Raw genomic sequence first — 20,014 nt, 5'->3', positions numbered from 1 at the left:
CTTCAGGTAGTGATGCCACATTTTTTTCGAATTTAAGATTGTATATAATAAGATTGTGCTTAAAGTATGTAGAGCACAATAAAGCAGATTAAGTATAAACAGTCATAAAGCTCAAGTTTTAAGCCAAGAAGAAGAAAGTGATTTATATGCACTTCGCACTACACAAATTATTGTCATGTTAGGAAATAAACGTGAAGACATAAATCAATTTATTATTGAATTATGATTTGAACTCCAATTCAAACTAGCAATTTCTGTTCCATTGAGCAGTGCAGAAACTAAGAGAAAAATAAAAAAATATCCATTAAGGCCTCGTATATCTATGGATAATATCAAAAACGAGATTATACGGTGTAACAAAGGTTCTATCAATATGGGTTTTTACAATATTAAAGCGATGATATGCTCTTTAAACATCTGACAAATGATCTTTTAAGGCGTAGTGACGGGTAAGCGCCTAGAATAAGCTTCTTAAAGACGATTCTAAAGAGAAAATCTTTAAAAAGCAAAACAATAGTTGGGTAAAGAAGAACTGCATTATAACACACCATCGCCAGGAATTTTTTGGCAACGTGGGATAGTTCTTGCGACGTTTATCACTACCCAGATAAACGTCGTTAGAACTATTCCACAGCCGCAGACAGTATATGAGCAAGTCAAACGCACACTCTTTTGTAATGACATACCTCATAAAAATGGCCCTTCGCTCTACATTCGAGATCCGGTTGTGAGGCCACAAAGCACGAATGACATTTTGAAACGATCTCGTTTGACTGAAGTTTCCATAATATTTTCATCACAACGAACGACGAAAAATGAACGTGAGACTGTAAATAATGACGTGTAATTTGTTTATCAAAATGATAGTTCTGTGTTTGTTTACAAGAATCAATGAAGCACCGAAAAATCCTTATCTGTATTATATTATCGATGAACCTGACCTAGTTTTTGATTGACCAAGATGTATCCATACTTCAACGGCGATTATATTATACGGCTCATTTGTATGCACCATATAATTAAGTCGTTATATCATACATTTCACCGTTATCTCCCATTATGTGTGATTCGCGATACACGAGCCCTTGCGGAAAACATTATATTATGACCCACTTGAAAAACCCGCGTCACATGTGCAAACAGCCGATAAATCGTCTAAACCACCACCACCACCACCACTAACTAGCGTCAGATTGGCATATGACTAACTGGTTGCTTTTATCTCCACTCGCATAGGAAATTGTGGCCAGCCATCAGGAGCTGCGATGCCCGGAGTGCCGAGTTCTGGTGGAGATCAAAATCGACGAGCTTCCGCCAAACGTACTGCTGATGCGGATTTTAGAAGGTAAGTCAGCAAATCAGAAAATCTTCCTTTGGTCCGGTGAATCACAGTGGAACACGCTGCCCACTGCATTGCATGCTTATCGTCCCATACGAGTTTGGCTTATCTTTTCTTAATAATCTATTTTTCGCGTTTATGTACAACATCCAAACAAACAAAAAGGTATGAAAACAGCTGAGCTGAACAATCAAAACTCAAACATAAACAAAGCGGCTCGAACCGGCGTCGGAGGTGGAAGCGGGAACATCTTCAACCTACAACTGCAGCAGCAACAAAATCACCCAAGCATAGCTTATCAACATCAAGGTTCATCGCAACAGCAACAGCAGCAGCAGCAGCAGAAGAACAATAAAAACGATCAACTGCATCACCAGCAGCAGCAGCAGCAGCAGCAGCAGCAAGGTCAGCATGCAACAACGGGGCGAATCATAGGAGGAAATGGGCTGGATTTATCGAAAATCCCACACGCCAAAGCATTCTACGACTTCGCCTCCAGTGAAACTAGGTAAGGCATTCTTCGGATTAGGGGCGTGCTCAGGTCTGACTGAAAAGGGTATCGAGGGCGTCTGAGATTATACATGCTAGGGTAGTAGTAGTAGTAAAATTATGTTTACTTCTGTTGATTATGGTAGTACATTGATTTAACATTTTAATTTATTAGGCTACCTGTCTCTTCATCTTTGTTTAAACTAGTTTACAGAATACCCTTTTGGGGGTGTGTTTTTTTAATTCGAATTGAAAAAAAAGTGAAAACCTACAAGTATAACTTAACCTATAGTGCTAGATCACGTATGATCTGATGATTTGATCTCAGACAGGTGTCTCTGAACCTTTCCAGAATGAATACTCTCCGTTCTTCTAATGTCTGAATTCCAGCCAGGCGGTGGATCTCAGAATTTCTAGTCCGCGGGGGACTGTTTAGGACCATTCTAAGGATCATGTTCTGGATCATTTGGAGTTTAAGGTGATGGCATTTGGCGCAACTCTCCAAGATTGGGATCCCGTATTCTATTGCGGGATGATGTTTGTAGACAGCGTGCTTATTTTTCAGGGATAGAGTAGACCTCCTGTTGATGAGTGGATACAGTGATCTTGTCAAGTTGTTACACTTGGTTTTGGTTTTGTCAACGTGCTCCCTAAAAATCAGCTTGCTGTCTAGTGTTAAGGTGCAAATCAGATTGGATTCACCCTTTGTATATATTAGTATGCTTTAGCGATTTGAGCTTATGTATTGGTTATGGTGCAAGGATACTAATACATATACTAAACTCGTGTTTATTTTCTAAAAGGTGGGAGGTATTGTAATTTCGCAGATTTAAATTTAATTATAAGATATTCTATAAGATTATCTGAGAATGTAATGGCATGCGTTAAGTTCAGATTCAAAACAAACTGATTCATGTCAGAGGTCCTCTAGGATTTTCTTATTTTTAGGATTTGTTTTGTTATTTCTCGGATTTGTTAGGAAAAAAAATCAGGAGGGTTGAAAAATACTGAAATTGTCTTACGTAATTAATGGACGGCCCCTAAATAATAGAAATAAGCATGTTGACGGAGGTTGCAATATTCCCAAACAATGGTCTAATACTTGTACCACCTTAGAATTTGTGAAATCTTTATTCTTTCGGAACAATATGGAGAAAAAAAAATATAAATTTATTTTGAAAAGCAACACTCCTGATTTTTTTTTTCTCATTTAGGGTTTTGACAGGAACATTTTTTTAGGAAAACAGACTATTTTGGAAAACGGCATTCGTTATGGTTTCTTCCTTAATTGAAATTTTGCTATACAGGGAAATCAGCTTCAATAAAACAATAATTAAGAATTATTTATAACATACCTTCATCCTTTTCATTTCTGGCATTATCATGCACATGCTGAATCCACAAACAAACAGACATAACACTCACAAGTTGATCATCGATCAAGCATTTAACAGTCAATTTAAAAGTATCTCAGTTGGTAGTACTGCCACCTGTGGCGCGTTTCCTTGCGTTTGACGTTTACACATTACCGCCATCTGTTCAGTGTACTACCCACCACAGTGTACTCAACAGATGGCGGTAATGTTTTAGCGACGATGTTTTACAATGAGAAATATTCAATGTGTTATGTGTGTTTGCCTGTGCTGAATCATTTCTTCAGTTTCCTCGGTCATTTTATCACAATCAAAAATACTTCCTTCCATTTTCATATTCTTAAATAAATCCATATTTTCAATTAACCCCAGTGAGAAGCTCTGCAGTTCACTGCCTGGGCAAGCATTAAAAGTCTTCCATACACTTCCGGAACCAAGTATGTCTGAATGTCGATTCCGAACCTCCGGACTTCATTTGTATCTATGAGCTTATAATGGAACTCATAATCACTATCATCATTATTGACCGAATATTCTGAATCTGATTCTAAATCACCGTTAGGAAATCCAAGATCTCTTCAAAATCGTCATCGCTTTCCGGTTTTGAATTACAAATCGCCACGCTTTCTCATACTGCTTTTTTGCCTTCGAAAAATTCGGAATTTTTATCTCTGGTTGAAAAGCTTGATAAGCCGCGCTCAGGATACGCAGAAGTCACGCACAAATTGCACACAATTTTTGTATACATTAGTCAGCTGTCAGTGCTGCCAAAAGTTAATTTAGTATTGAGACATTATTTCTCTTATTACCCGATATAATCATGTATGCAGTAGGAATGCATTATTATGTATTATAAACCTTCGAAATTAATATTTATTGCAATGTTGACAAAGTTCTCATGCCACATTTATTTTTGTAATGATGTTTTTTTTTTTGAATAATTTGAAATAATGCTAGCAACCTTGTTAATCAGCCCAACTGAAAGTAAACACGCACACCGTCTGAGACTGTGCCAGCAAAACAGGACTGGTAGTGTGTTTTTTTTTGTCTCCTTCCACCATTCTCACCGTTTGACAATGATGATGACGTCATACATTTTGCATCGTTCAAGAGTGTGAGAATAAAAGAGACAACTAGCCTAGCATTGCCAGGCAAATGCACTGAGAATACCACAACAGGAAAGTGATAGTACGGCGCCGGGGGGAAACGATTGACGTTTCCGTATTTTCACGTTGCTCGTTTGCGTAGTTTTCGCGATTTTGAGCTTGCCGCCGCGGATTTTTTTCGCGTTTAATTGATAGTTGGGATATAGAACCAGCTTGTAAAGCAGTGTATAAGGTAGGAAAGTGATGGGAATCGTATTAAAATAGGCAATGAAATTAACATTGTATTTTTGAAGTGTGTTTGTAGACTACCTCTTCCGACCAGTCTTGTAAGCGGTCACGGTAGTCGACATATTTTCTGTGATATCGACTGTCTTTGCCTCCGACACTTACAAAACAAGCTATCATAGTACAGTACCAAACTCAAATGTCATTTAACATGCTCTGTCATACGACACTGTCGCCGAATACCGTCACGAATGTATGTATTTTAGTTTTTCTCATAATAAGAGCTGCTGATGTTGTGCTTGTGTGAATTCTGAAAATAGCAAGCAATGATGTCCTAGGAATAACATTTTTGATGATAAATGGTTTAATTTACACCAAATTGGGGAATTAGAACCAAATCACTCATGTCATATGATAGTTATTTGATAATTTTCTTTTTGCTCGAATGTTATTCTACCGGTTGTGTTGTGTAAGAGAGATGACGGTAGAGCATGAGTGTACGATTACAAACAGACTGTCGCGCACGACAAAGAAGCGATTGTCGTAAAAAACGTCAACTGTTTCAACCCCTGCTTCCGACCATTCCACCACTGTGCCGTTCAGGCAGATCTTATTATGCACCGACGGAACAAGTCTGGGAGATTTTGAGTATGTAAAGATGATGACCTGGGTCTTTGCCGCGTTGATACGGATCTTCCAGCTGTTGAAATATTCAGACGGACGTCCAGGCCTCTCTGAAGTTTGGCAGTCAGAGCTCCGATGACCCCGAGGGGGACGACTCTATCTACGATGCAAAAAAGATTGTGTTTTGCTGTGGCTAGCTGGGCGCACGCTGAGTAGATAGAAAGAAGATTTATGACGATTCTGAAGATTTCCTGCAAAAAATTGATGAGCGGTGCAAGTAGATGCGACAAATGAAAGAAGATTGTTCGAAGATTGTTCGAAGATTGATTCGCTAGTGTGAGATTTGTTGACCATCTAAACTTGAGATTTAGATGTGTCGCCCCCCTCGGATGACCCTACCCTTGTAGACGATGGATCTGTCATCTGCGAACAGAGACAACGATCCACATCAGGGAGAGCCGGCCAAGGATGCTTCCTTGTAGAACCCCAGCACCGATGTTGAAAGCATCTGATGTGATGCCATTCAGATGTTCGATAGATAGATGTTAATTGTTGAGATTGGAAGACCGTAGTACTGCAATTTGAACACCAGGCCATCATGCCAGACATTGTCGAATGCTTTTTCAACGTCCAACGCCATGGCAGATGTTTTCGAAACAGACTTGTTCCGTCTGAGAATGTTTGTTACTCGAGTCAGCTGGTGAACGGTCGAACGACCTTTCCGAAAACCAAACTGTTCCTCGAGTAACAAGTTGTTTTCTTCGGCAGATGTTAGTAGCCGGTGGTAGACTGCTCTTTCGAACAGTTTTTATAACCCTGAGAGAAGGCTGATTGGTCGATAACTTGAAGGAGAGGACGGATCCTTCCCAGGTTTCCGGTTGGGTATGACTATAGCTGACTTCAAGCACGAGCAGGAGGCACAGATTAAAAATCAGTGCCAGATGGTTGTTGAATCTGGAACTCAAGTGTTTGAGTTCCAGATTCAGGATGTTGTCGAAGCCTGAGGCCTTCATGTTTTTAGATGATTTGATATGGGCCAACAGTTCGTCAGCCGTAGTCTCGGATTCCTCGGCAAAAAATATTGGGAATCTGATGGAGGTTAGTTGCGTTTTCAGCAACCTCCGCTTCATGAGGGCTGACGATGTTTTGTCCGAGATTATGGGAGCTGACGAAGTGTTGACCTATCACGGGAGCCTTCTCTTCAGGAGTTATCAGATGAACAGCTGGGTCGCCGTAACGATCGAGTGGGGTCGGTGGTGGAATGGGTCTTGGCTTATTTTTAAAAATTTTGGTTAGTTTCCAAAAGGGCTTTGCACAATCTGGCAGAGAGCAGATCTTGTTAGCATAGTCCTGATTTCTGAGGTCCACCATTCCGGCTCGGATGGTATTTGTTAGGTGATTACAGTGGGTCTTAAGGACAGGCAGACCATAGCGTAGGTACTGCCTTCGGATGGTGTTACGGAGTCTTATAAGGTCTTTGGTAGATCTGTCAAGGTTCAGAGTATTGCTCACCTGTCTGGATACTGGCACGTGTTGTTCCCTGGCCCGGAATATCGCCTCCTCGATGGAATACCGACACCGGTCAACGTCTTCGGGCGTCTCCGGAAGGACACCTTAGTCGACAGTGGAGTCGACACAGTGTTGGAACTGATCCCAGCTGACGCGATGGTAGTTGCGTCGGGAAGCTTGGAATCGGTAAACATGCTACGGTAGTCAGTGTCAGTAGAAAGGCTGTGTACCATTTGGAGAATTTTCACCTAAATTTGACAGGAGGACAATTTTCAAATAACCCTTATTTCTGACAGACAAGGAATCAATTTTGACAAATACCTTCTCTTAAGGCTCTGAACCATTTGGCGATTTTTTTTTAAATTTTTGGTTAAAATTTGACAGATGGAAAGTTATTGATTAACCCTGCTATCCGAGCATGGCTTTTTTTTCTTTATTTAGGCTCTGAACCATTTGGTGGATTATTTTAACTTTTGGTTAAAATTTGACAGATGGAAAGTTATCGATTAACCCTGCTATCCTAGCATGGTTATTTCTGACAGACAAGAAGTTAAATTTTGACAACCGTGGCTCGAAAACCGGTCGAGCGACAGCACAGGGATTTTCGAACATAGAAAATATCTTTCGAAATGTCACTTTTCACCACGACTAAGTTTAACTCAGCAAATGGTTCACACCCTAAGGATCTGAACCATTTGGTGGATTATTTTAACTTTTGGTTAAAATTTGACAGATGGAAAGTTATCGATGAACCCTGCTATCCGAGCGTGGTTACTTCTGACAGACAAAAAGTTAAATTTTGACAACCTTGGCTAAGGCTGTGAACCATTTGCCAAGTTAAATTTAATTCGTGGTTAAAAGTGACATTTCGAAGTTATTTCTTATGTTCGAAAATCCCTGTGTTACCGATCGATCGGTTTTCGAGGAGAACTCAGCCACGGTTGTCAAAATTTAACTTCTTGTTTGTCCGAAATAACCACGCTCAGATAGCAGGGTTAATCGATAACTTTTATCTGTCACTCAAAAATCCGCCAAATGGTTCAGAGCCCAAGTTCTTCTCGAAAACCGGTCGATCGACAGCACAGGGATTTTCGAACATAGCAAATAACTTTCGAAATGTCACTTTTACCCTCCAGTTAAATTTAACTCGGCAAATGGTTCACAGCCCTAGGAATACTATTTTGCAGAAAACACTTATTTTCAGTATAACTACGCTTAATACCGTTAAATCTACCATGATTTCAGTATAGTTGACTATAAATATAATCAAATTTACTACCATTCTGTCAAAACTACTATTCTTACTCAAATTGCATAGTAATTTTGATTGAAAATATAGTAAAATTAAATGAATTTCGTTTCTTCAAAAATCTATTGTTGGGAGTATTTAATTTAAACGAAGACAACAAATCAAGAAGACTGGCAACTCTTCTATTTTCTCATACAAACGCTATGAGACAGGTACAATCGCGTCATCTGCCGCTCAAAGGTAAATGCTTCGAACGAATTTGATAGCAAAGATTACATCCTCAGAAGAAGGGTTTGTGTATTTGTTCATTTTTCTATGCGTTGCTTCCACCTTCACTCAAATGCAGCGCTACTGTATCTGTCGCTTGGATTCTGGCAAAGTTGCCAGTCTTCTTGATTTGTTGTCTTCGATTTAAACCATATGTAGTATTTTTGCCAATGCATTTTGTTTCTGTTTATTCAGCTTCTATATTCCGAACCTGAGGAGTTTTTTTTTTTTTTGAATTTCGAAAAATCACTTCAAAATAGTTCTCATGATCATGTTCCCACAGTTTTAGTGCATGTACACAATTTTCTCGTAGCTCCTAATTTAAATTGCTCTACGAAAAACGACACTGGCTACGAGAGTTCTGTTTATTAATTTAAAATCCATCGAAGCAGTCTGAAGGTGACTGCGATTTGTCATCGACAGTCCCAGCTCCGAACATAATCTAGAAAGATGATTTACTTCTTGCTTTCGAGCAACACCAGCAATATCAATATGATGGATATTCACTCAATAATATCCATCAAATTCGATGAACTCGAGGATATCATTTGGTTTTATCAATTGTCCGTTGTCGTTTCAATACTTCACACCCAGTCTAACTTCACAACTGGATGCCAAAACATATGGACATTGATCGACGTGACCCACCCACCAGCACTGGTTAAACTGCTGGTCTAGAAATATTTTCAACTTTCCCAATGAAATTTTTCAAAGGTCGCCGAAGTTGATTGATTATTTATTAAACAATGTACACACTTACTTTGAGTGCCAAATATCGGTAATTTCGGCACCGTCGAGAAGTGATGTGTGTGAATGTATGTCATCCTCTACCCCTCACCCAGCTGGTAGCGTTGGACAAATAGAACTGCAAATAATTTGATCCAATCTAATGCTCCGTAATGGTGCCCTTTATATAGTGAAGACCAGTACTTTTAAAAGAATAACTTTTTTTTTGGCGTTTCATTAAAAAAAATAGAGCATCTAAAAGTCCTTGGCAAACGTTTCTTTTATAGCAAAGACCACATTTAAAAGGGTTGGGTTTCACCAAATTTCGATGCTTTTAAAAATTTGTTTAGCTATGACTATGAAAAATCCGCTTTTTTTCTAAAAGCTCATCCTTGGCTATCATTTGGAGGGTGTGCCCCCAGGTCTCCAGACAAAGTGTTATTTATGGCCGCCCTAGGGGGCAGTCTCCAGAGCCGGTGGTTGGCCGATTGGCAAAAATCCTTGGATTCTTTTTAGTTTTGGTTCAAATAGGAGAGGGTCGATGCATTTGTTCGGTCACTTGAGATGGAATAACCCCTAAGCCAGTGAAAGTTTCCAATTAATGGACACAGTAGTTTAAGGACGTTTACTAAAAAATAATTCCATCCAACGCAGTGACATCAGCTTTAAAAAGGGCGACATCATCATCCTGAAGAAGAAAATCGACCACAATTGGTGCGTTGGCGAAGTCAACGGGAAGGAAGGAGCCGTTCCGTTGAACCACCTGCAGGTAATAGTGCCGCTTCCGTATCCACAGTGCAAAGCGCTGTACGACTTTAGCATGGGACCGAACGAAGAAGAAGGCTGCCTGACCTTTAAAAAGGGAGCATTGATCCACGTGCTACGACGGGTGGACCAGAACTGGGCCGAAGGGCGGATAGCCGATAAGATAGGAATTTTCCCTATTTCCTTTGTCGAAATGAACAGCCTCGCGAAGCACATGATGGATTCAGCGTTGAAACAGTGAGTTAATCAAGGTGTTACTTATTGGAGAAACAATTAATATTTATTTTATTGTATTTCAGTCTTCTGGCCAGCGCTTCCAACAACCGAACTGTTCCCCCGACTCCCTTCGATCTGAATGCCAGTGATACGACCAGTTCTAGCGTGACCACCAGTCCCAATACTTCCACCAGTACGACCAGTTCGAACTCCAGTACTGCGCCAAGTAGCCCTACATCACACTTCCTAACGAATTCTGCCGGCTCCGCTGCGGCAGCAGCCGGCAGTCAACCCAAAAGTAAAGAACACCATAAGGAGAAAAGGCACTCGCTAACCACCTTCGTGGCTAGTTCGAGTGCTGGTAGCAATACCGTCGGAGGATCGCTACATCAACCTAATCGGTAGGAATTACTTACAACACCCAGTCAAGATATACTAGAACTAAATATTTCCCTTCCAGCCATTCCGCCGAGATTCTCAACACTCCTGACGCGGAGAGACAACAACAGCCATCAACACATACTCCGACCACGGCGGCGAACTCTTCTTCCGATCATCCACCACAGTCCAATCGATCCGACATGCTTAACTATCAGAAGTCGAACGCCGCCAAGGCTGCTAGTCAACATTACCATCCGCATCCTCAACTACCTGCCACCTACGTAGCTCTCTATCCGTACAAACCACAGAAACCGGATGAGCTGGAGCTCAAAAAAGGATGTAAGCTCGCTTAGTACCGCGCACAATAAATGCACTATTTTCACCAAACGCTTTTCTCAAAACTTCCAGCAATCTACTACGTCACGGAACGCTGTCAGGATGGTTGGTTCAAGGGGGCTAGTCGGCAGCAAAAGTCCGGAGTGTTCCCCGGTAACTACGTCACCGTGTTCAAGGGTCGCGAAGGCGGTCACTCCAGTAGGAATCCAAGCTCCCAGGGACCATCAGCGGCGGTCACCGCTTCCCCCACAACCGGTATCCAGAATCCGTCCAACAACCCAACCCAAATCACACTGCCTGCCTTACCTCCACGGGACGCTACGATTACGAACGTTTCTGGTGCCGCTGCCGTTACCGGTCCCGTCTGGACCAAACAGCAACAGCAGCATCCGAATCAATCGGGGAATTATATCGATTCCCTGTTTGGAAGGAAATCCGGGGGAGCCTCTTCGGATAGGAACACTGCTGCCGCGGCTGGAGGCGAACCTTCTCAGGCTGCTGTGCAGCCTATCAAGGAGAAGAAAGATTCGTCGGCGGTGAGTTTGATGAAGCGGTTGACCAACATCAAACGATCGAAATCTCCGACATCGAATAACGGAGGAACGACTAATCCAGCGTACTCCATGGATAATCCGGTGTTCGAAGACAGTCCGGGTTCTGCAGCCGCCAAATCCAATCTGCAGCAGATTATTAATCCAGTGCACGTTAGGTATGGTTCTTGGAAAATTCTGTTCGGTTCCGAAACAATTTTCATATGTTTTTTTTTTAAATTTTAGGTCTGGATCCTGCCCAAGTCAACTTCTTCAAAATCTCCCAGTAGACGTACTGCTAGCGCATGGTCGCGACAATGTTCCTTACATGTATGGTTCCCAACGAGTCAAGCCTCATAAAGAACGACCCTCAATGCATGGGTAAGTGCCGCTTAAAGTTTATTTCGAAATTATTTCATAACTATCGTTTCATTCCTTCTTCAGTCTAAAAAATGATGCTCTCGGCAAAAGTTCATCGAAACATTCGTCCGCTGCTGCGGGTCCGGTGCAACAACAGCACCAGCAGCAACAGTCTCACGAGGCACCCGCTTCGACGTCGTCGGCGTCACACGGACCGAAACAATCTCAAGCATATCACCGTAAATCTCAAAGCCTGGACGCTTCAGCCATCATATCCCACATGAATGGGACGCCATCCAAGTCCAAGTCGCACTCGCAGGCGGTCCGTGAAAGGTGAGTTGTGAAAGTAGTCCGTGAAAGGTGTGCCTTGCAAAGGGAAGCAGACCGGATATCTGCCGGGCTAAGAACCACTCGTAGTTCTGTTATCAGTTGGATGTAATGATTTGATATTTAAGACACTCTTGTCTCTCGAATGGGCCAGCCTACAGTTTGAAAATCTTTTTTAATGTTTCACGAAACTCATGCGCCCCTCCCTTGATTACTCATCCCCTAGGTAAAAATGTCAAGATCACAGGTTTAAAAATGAAACTGCAACGTGCAGAATCGGAACCTGCCTAACTAATAATAACCAAAGATAAAGTAAAGGAGAAAAATGTATACAACTCTGTAATAAGGAAAATCCTTAAAGCTTGGTAGCCATCATAATGAAGTAATGGCATTTTGTTATTCGTGGAATGCTTAAATAAGGATCTCCTGGAAGTTCAGTTCAAGTTCTACCGGATGTATCTATCGAGTTCTCCCAGAAGTTTCTTTCGTGTTCCTCTGTAAGTTTCTCCATAAACCATTCTCAGCCTATTGGAGGGTTTTTCCGAGCTTCTCATGACTTCCACTGGAAATGGCTACTCCTGGAATTGGCTCCGATTTCCAAAACTTGTAACAGGTTGGGCACTCCCTACCCAGCACTAATAAGACCCCCCTCTACACTGCCTCAGGTTCACAGCAAAAAAAAAAATAACATCAAAGCGGATGCACTTTAATCGTGTGGCATCTTCTCTGGTTTTAATATTTTTGGGGGCCGCTGACTCGCCAGATGAAACTTCACCGTTAACTTCACTGTACGTGGATGTGATATCTTTGTACAACTGGACACAACCGATGTTGGAGTTAGAATGTACTGTCTTCATTTCTATGTATAGTAACCAGCTACCTGACTTGAAACATGCTGACGAGGAGTCATTTTTAGTTAAACAATTTACGGTGAGACACGATGGAGGCAATCGTTCCCATACTTGCTGGTTATGCCAAAATGCTGACTTAAGCAGACACTGAAGTAGCGTTGCTTAATGTGTCTATGTTAAATTTTGATGGAAGCATGTAGGTACACTACAATCGTGTCAAAAATATGGCAAGTAATAGCTAGAAAGGACAAAATTATCATTAATACAGTGCATCAACTGACATTACGCTGCTTTTACTGCATTTGTTTATTTTTGTGGCCATAAAAATTACATGAGATTTTCGACATGATTGAAGTGCATCCTCTTGGATGTAATATTAAGATTTATTTGTTGCTGTGTTCGGCATACACGTGTGACTATCGCGGCCAAGAAAACACTCAAATACTTTTTGCAAACACCGATGAGCTCCCACTTTATTTAGTTTCACACAGGTATCTTTTATTTCCCGGAACTTTCCCACTTCCTTATCAGCTATCTCCTACCATAGCCTTCACTAGTTCTTCCTTCGTCTTCTGTCGTCGATGGGTACCCCACACCTTCAACTTCACTTTCTCCTTCCATCCTGCGTCCCTCGATTTCGACTGTGGGTTGCCCAGTCGATTCACCATTTACCACTTCACTAGCCTCTCCTCCTACGGGTGCTCCCACGGTACCGTTTGCCGAGCCGTTCGCGAACTGTATAACGAGTTCACGCCGCTCAAGGCATATCCAAAAGGGCGACGTACACGGACTAGTTTACTCGCGGCACCAACCAACGCTCTTGATATGGACGTTTGGGTGGTTCTAAAATGGATACTTGGCTACGGTTGTATTTGTACGGTATCTTCGGGGTTTGACCGCAGTAGGTCGAACACGACGAACTCTACGGGGTCTAACCGAGGGTCTAACCGCACCGCAGATAAATGCTTACGATAAACTACGGGGACCTGGATATTTTAGTAGGTTGTTGATTTATTTTATGAGTGCAGGCTATCCGATATAGGCTCTGAACCATTTGGTGGATTATTTTTGCTTATACCATAGAGGCAACTCTAAGACCAGAATCTGCCGGTGGAAGCATAACTGTCCCATGTGACATTTTGACTTTTTTGAGGATGATGTTTAACATTATAAATCAATACATATTTTTAAAATATTATATTAAAACACGCTGTTTATTCTAGAAAAATTAAAAAAAAATGTGAAGTCGTTTTGTCCCATTGCAAAAATGGACGCATATCTGTCCCACTGCTCGAATTTTCAATATGTATAAGAAATTCTTCAAAAGTTATAGTCTGTTATCCAAATAATACATCGTAAACATATTACAAGATCCAAACGATTACCCAAATGGTAAAATTAATCTTTGAATTATTTGGATGATACCTCGATAACGTCGTAAGCACATTACAACTCTTTTTTTTTGGAAAATTTTAGGTATCATTATCATTCAAAGTGTTTTTATGTTACTTCATACGCGAAGTTAGCGATTTTCAGAGTTGGTTGGAAAATGCTAACATGGAGCTTTAGTGTGATATTTTATTAGCTAGATAATGATCTTTAGAAGAGGGTAGGTGGATAGTTCCGTTAGAGTACGGCAGTATGAAAATTGAATAGAAGTTGAAAATGAGCGAAAGACCATTAATGCGACAATTTTTTTTTTCTCTTTCATCATTCTCTAGCTAATAAATTATCACACTAAAGCTCCATGTTAGCATTTTCCAACCAACTCTATTATTATCAGTTCTGTTGCTATTTACAAACAAATAAATTACATAATGTACTAATCAACTTGCAACGCCTTGCCCTATTTGTACCTTTTCGTGACACATATGATAATTTGGTATTGAAAAACTATAGAGTAAAATGATGAGATTTTTTTAACATAAAAGGAATGCATACAACGGTTTACCTTAAATAACTATCATTCCGATGCATGTTGCTTGGTCGGAAGACCATCTAAAAATGATGTTTCCAATAACAGGTACGACAACTACCAACAGAGAGGCCTTCCTATCTACTTCAATTCAACGAGGAGACCTTTACCAGAGTACGTTAGCTTCAGTAGAGAACATATCGTTGGCGATCAGCTGGAGTTGTTTCTTGGAAAACAGTTTGCAGTATTTAAGGTCCTCACTGTTGATGTTGCTTGCGTATCCTAGCTCATATCGTCCTTTTTGAGAAAAAAACAATTTTCTCATGATGTCCACGTACGGGCGAGGCTTGAATAAGTTCAACGTGTACTGTACGTGTAACGTGTACATGCAGACACTGGAAATGATCGTGCGTATGCGCCAACAGGAGCAATTGTCTCGTTAAAGACTAATAGCTATCACTACCACTGGAACCACCGTACTGCTTTAAATTTTCTATGGCAGACGTTTCCGGCCCACATTCAAATCAGTGTCAACATTTCAAAGGGCCATAATTGCTTTTGTAATCATTGGCTTTAGCCGTCGATATCTCGCAAGTAAATGCTCACCCCTCCAAATTAGCAATGCTAGCTGGTAGATGAAACATTCTTCTGCCTGTGTCTCTGTGGTGTCATTAACTTTCATGAGTGAGCTTTTTTCCATGAGAAATCGACAGCTAAATCCATTGTTTACAAATGTAATTACGCCCCTTTGAAATGTTGGTACTGAAATCAACAATTTTAAAGAATAAACTCCAACCGTCACTCACGAAGTGTCAAACATAACAACAGCAGCAACTGAGAAGTTGTTCACAGTGGGACAGATATGCGTACATTTTTCAACTCGTCAGAGAAATTCGCAGCAAAAGTGTCACAGAAGGTTTTGTGATGGAAAAAAAAATTTTTTATGCAAAATTTTGACAAACTTTCCATGGAATAGTTGTATTACGTCAGTTTTTTTAAGCACAACCAAATTTTTTCGTGAAATTTTACGATAGCAGCAAAACGTCTGTTCAATCTTTAAATGCAGTTTTCTCATTTTTGTGTTTTGTAACATGGGACAGTTATGCTTCCGCCGGCAGAGAAGGTCCCCAAGAAAGGTGCTCAACTTTTTGGCCAGCTCTGGTACTCTCTTCGGTCCCAAGCTAATCGATTCACCCCTCGAAACATAGGGAAATCCACGAACCCCTTCATTTTATCTGTCAATCTTTCATAGCGAATCAAAGCAAACATAGTGTAGTACTAGAATTTCGACTAGAATGGGGTACGCTTATAGATGCACTTGGAATCAATAGGCTAGTCAAGTTGTCAAGTAGTGAGCCAATTTAAAATCGTTAGTTTCCACCGGTTGCTTATACCCCGTACAGACTATGGCTTATATCATCTAATATAGGCTGTCTTCAAAGATATATAATTAACAAGATATCCCATTAATCAATTCCTCGTACAAGGTAATGGATACACCACCCTTATGTGATCGCAGTGACATCTAGTGAGTGCACATTGAAACTGTGGGGAGTCCCCCCGCCAACTTCACCTCCAGGGCTTAATAAATGACAGGTGTCAGTATGACAGATTCCAGCCGAGGGAAGAAGATGATCGATGTCATCATCATTATATTTCGATAGCAAAATTCTCACTTAGTTACGATTGTATCGATTTTCAATCATTACCACGTTATACGCAACAGAAACGCTTGAGAATACAAGGACACATCCAAGCTGGGCTTGTAATATGTTTTGCTTTCGAGTGAACGAGTTTCCAATATAACCACCGGTCTCAGTAAGATGCATTGTTTACAATAGCAGATACGTCCCTACGAAAAAGTAATCGAAAATTGATGATTTGTGAATCTGTTGCTCAACATAATCTTTATAAGCATAGAAGTATACTTCGAAAAACGCAACGTATTGAAATCATTGCTTTGTAATAAAATATTCCGTTTTCCTTGGCCAACGCTGTACGCATTCTATTCAAAAATTACGTTGGAATAATGATTACTTTCCTATTTTATAAAGAAGATATTTGTCAACGCCACCGAAGCTGCCAGAGCTGAGTGATGACACCGCTTCGTGTTTTAATTTGCACTGTACCCTCCGCTAAGTGGTGTGGGTTCGTACATGCATAGATGTTGGTGTACGTGTTTTCTTTCAACGTTGCAGTTCAACGTTGTATCGTCACAAACCTATTGGCGCTGTTTTATCTGTCTCTATAAATTCCAAAGAGTGAAGAGGGTCTGCTGTCTGGCAATGAGCACTCATACATATGATTTCCAGTGAAAACTAGATGTATGAGTGCTCATTGCAAGACAGCCTATATTACATGATATAAGCTAGAGTCGGTGTATAATGAGTCACGCCAAGAGAAAAACAGTTGAACTCGCATCACGGTTTTCGGAAGATTCCCATTCTTTTCACTTGGCAACAGAGGACTTCTACAACAACTTCAAATGACTTCTAGCGTGAGAAAAAATATTGCGGCTGTAGTAAATCATTATATCAGTGATTTTGTCAAGTTATCTTAACAAAAAATAGTAGAAATTCTCATTACTAATCATTACCGAGCGTATCCCATGACAATTTAACGCTCACTGCGTGTTTATGCTCATTTCTTCGATTATATATTATATTTTATTGCAATACCTTTCGTGGACCTTTGATAGCATCGTAATGTTTATTTACTTTGCACGATAGGTAGCTGGTTTGACAGTTCAATAGGTAGACTTGGCTTCACTCTTGGCGTGACTCATTATACACCGACTCTAATATAAGCCATAGTCAGCACCAGAGACGATGTTATATAAGAGACGCGCGGAGAGAATAAAAGTAAATCTTGTTACACGGTAAACTAATTCCTTTTTCTGCAAGATTTGGCATCCCGCAATTTTGTGTTTACTTCAAGTGACTTTTAATTTGAGCGACTTTCGTCTGCTTCATCATTACGGTAAAATTAATACTTCTTTAACCGTTTCGGTAGTATTGCTATTCAATGGAAGTATTTGCAGACTCAATTTTTAACAACTCTTAACGGAACCACAATATACCACATTGGAGGGTATATTCTACAGAGCGTTGCTCAAAATTATTCAATCTGCAATTGTGGTCGTGTACTAAAAATTCTGACGGACGCATTGACGCAGCGCTTGCGCACAATCATAAAGGGTGATACGGTCAAAATTTGGTCAATATCAACTTGACGTATTTCTTTCAATTTTGCATTTAAAAAACCTGAACACCCCTCATTTTGAAGGTGTGTGTGTGTAGAATATTGCTCCTATTTTGATTTTGGAATTCACTCTTCAGTTGTCAAAATGCCGTCCAAGCAAGAAGAGCAGCGTATCAAAATTTTGCTCGCGCATCGCGAAAATCCGAGCTACTCGCACGCAAAGTTGGCAAAATCGCTAAAAGTTGCCAAATCAACCGTTACAAATGTAATTAAAGTGTTTGGGGAACGTTTGTCGACAGCCAGGAAGTCTGGATCGGGGGGAAATCGAAAACCGGAAGCCGCTGAGACGACAAAGAGAGTTGCCGGTAGTTTCAAGCGAAACCCTAACCTCTCTCTCCGAGATGCCGCAAATAAGCTGGGTGTATCGTCTACAACCGTGCATCGAGCCAAAAAACGAGCCGGACTATCGACTGACAAGAAGGTAGTGACTCCAAATCGCGATGATAAACAAAATACGACGGCCAAAGCGCGATCCCGGAGGCTGTACACGACGATGCTGACGAAGTTTGACTGCGTGGTAATGGACGACGAAACCTACGTCAAAGCCGACTACAAGCAGCTTCCGGGACAGGAGTTTTATACGGCAAAAGGAAGGGGAAAGGTAACAGATGTTTTCAAGCACATGAAACTGTCAAAGTTCGCAAAGAAATATCTGGTTTGGCAAGCCATCTGTACCTGTGGCTTGAAAAGCAGCATTTTCATAGCTTCCGGGACTGTCAACCAAGAAATTTACGTGAAAGAGTGTTTGAATAAACGTCTGCTGCCTTTCCTGAAGAAACACGGTTGTTCCGTACTGTTTTGGCCGGATTTGGCATCTTGCCATTACGGTAAAAAGGCCATGGAGTGGTACGCCGCCAACAACGTGCAGGTGGTTCCCAAGGACAAGAACCCTCCCAACACGCCAGAGCTCCGCCCAATTGAGAAATACTGGGCTATTGTCAAGCGGAACCTAAAGAAGACCAAAAAAACTGCTAAGGGCGAGCAGCAGTTCAAGGCAAACTGGCTTTCTGCGGCGAAGAAGGTGGACAAGGTGGCTGTACAAAATCTGATGGCAGGGGTCAAGCGTAAGGCCCGGCAATTCGGATTTGGAAAAGCGGAAGCCTAACTGAATATTTTTCCTGAATTTTATACTAATTGAACTTGAAAAAGAAATTTAATTTGATTTTTTAAATAAACGATTTCACCGATTTACACGCGTTTTCCCTTGACCAAATTTTGACCGTATCACCCTTTACGTCACGCGTTGCGTTTTGACAGTAGCATAATGTCGTTTTAATCATTTGTTGTGGTAGAAGATTTAGTAATTTAAAAAGTCCGAACATGTACATACATTGGTGTATGGTGAGTTGGATTTGCCAACACCGGGCAAGTTGCGAGGCTCAAATGAAGTGATGCCGTATTTCATTGTTGGGGATGCAGCATTTCCTATTAAGGATAACTTGCTCCGGCCATATCCAGGTGTTGATCTACCTCCAATTCAAGACAGCTTCAATCAACGGCTGTGCAGAGCCAGGAGGACCATCGAAAACAGCTGTGGAATTCTAGTGGCAAGGTGGAGGGTTTTGAAGAACACGTTAGTTATGCTTCCAGGCTCGGTTGACAAAACTGTGAAAGCTTGTGTCATTTTGCACAATTTTGTAAAGAGGAATTCAGCGAATGATTATTGCCCGCCATGCTTCATAGATCGTGCTTGATGGTGATGGGAACGTCAGTGAACCTGGTGAATGGCGTACATCCAGACTAACATTTGAAAGGGGCGGAAGAGCCAAAACGTAAACAAACCATATGTTGCCACACATAGAGAGAATAGTTCACAAACTACTCGATAAACATGAAAAAGTAGAAGAAAATATCACTTCAAATCATCAAAAACGTTTCTTCTTACATGGCGTATTTCCAACTTTCAACTCTATGATGAATCTGGTTGTTACGCCTTGCACCAGAACTACGAATTATATCGTTTTAATATGCCAAATGTTTTGATTCTGTAGTATCTAGTCACGCCCGATTAATTTGAAATGCATCCGATTGATAGTTCACGTGTAAACAACGAACAAAAAGAACACCAAAAAATCTTCGGGCGTAATTCTACTCTCACAAAATTTGCGAACGAAGAACCAAGGCGGAACAACAAACAAAAAATCCCGAGGGTGTACTTCCACGGC

At 41.0% G+C, this 20,014-nt stretch overlaps 1 protein-coding gene across 1 annotated transcript in view; it reads left to right on the top strand.

Moving 5' to 3' along the window:
- The window catches only part of POSH (Plenty of SH3s), a 69,715-nt gene that overhangs the window by 46,222 nt on the left and 3,479 nt on the right, over positions 1–20,014 (top strand). The window contains exons 2-9 of the mRNA XM_065233381.1: positions 1,237–1,345; positions 1,505–1,847; positions 9,562–9,909; positions 9,972–10,289; positions 10,349–10,608; positions 10,678–11,314; positions 11,382–11,516; positions 11,580–11,828. Of these exons, the coding sequence (XP_065089453.1) occupies positions 1,237–1,345; positions 1,505–1,847; positions 9,562–9,909; positions 9,972–10,289; positions 10,349–10,608; positions 10,678–11,314; positions 11,382–11,516; positions 11,580–11,828 (2,399 nt within the window). The remainder of the gene's footprint in view (positions 1–1,236; positions 1,346–1,504; positions 1,848–9,561; positions 9,910–9,971; positions 10,290–10,348; positions 10,609–10,677; positions 11,315–11,381; positions 11,517–11,579; positions 11,829–20,014) is intronic.

Source organism: Ochlerotatus camptorhynchus, unplaced genomic scaffold, assembly GCF_037179485.1.
Source record: "Ochlerotatus camptorhynchus isolate MF236.1 unplaced genomic scaffold, CSIRO-AGI_Acam_v1.1 ptg000401l, whole genome shotgun sequence".
NCBI classification, from domain to species: domain Eukaryota; kingdom Metazoa; phylum Arthropoda; class Insecta; order Diptera; family Culicidae; genus Ochlerotatus; species Ochlerotatus camptorhynchus.
Note: the sequence above shows the minus strand (reverse complement) of the source record. Positions and strands in the feature narration are given on the sequence as shown.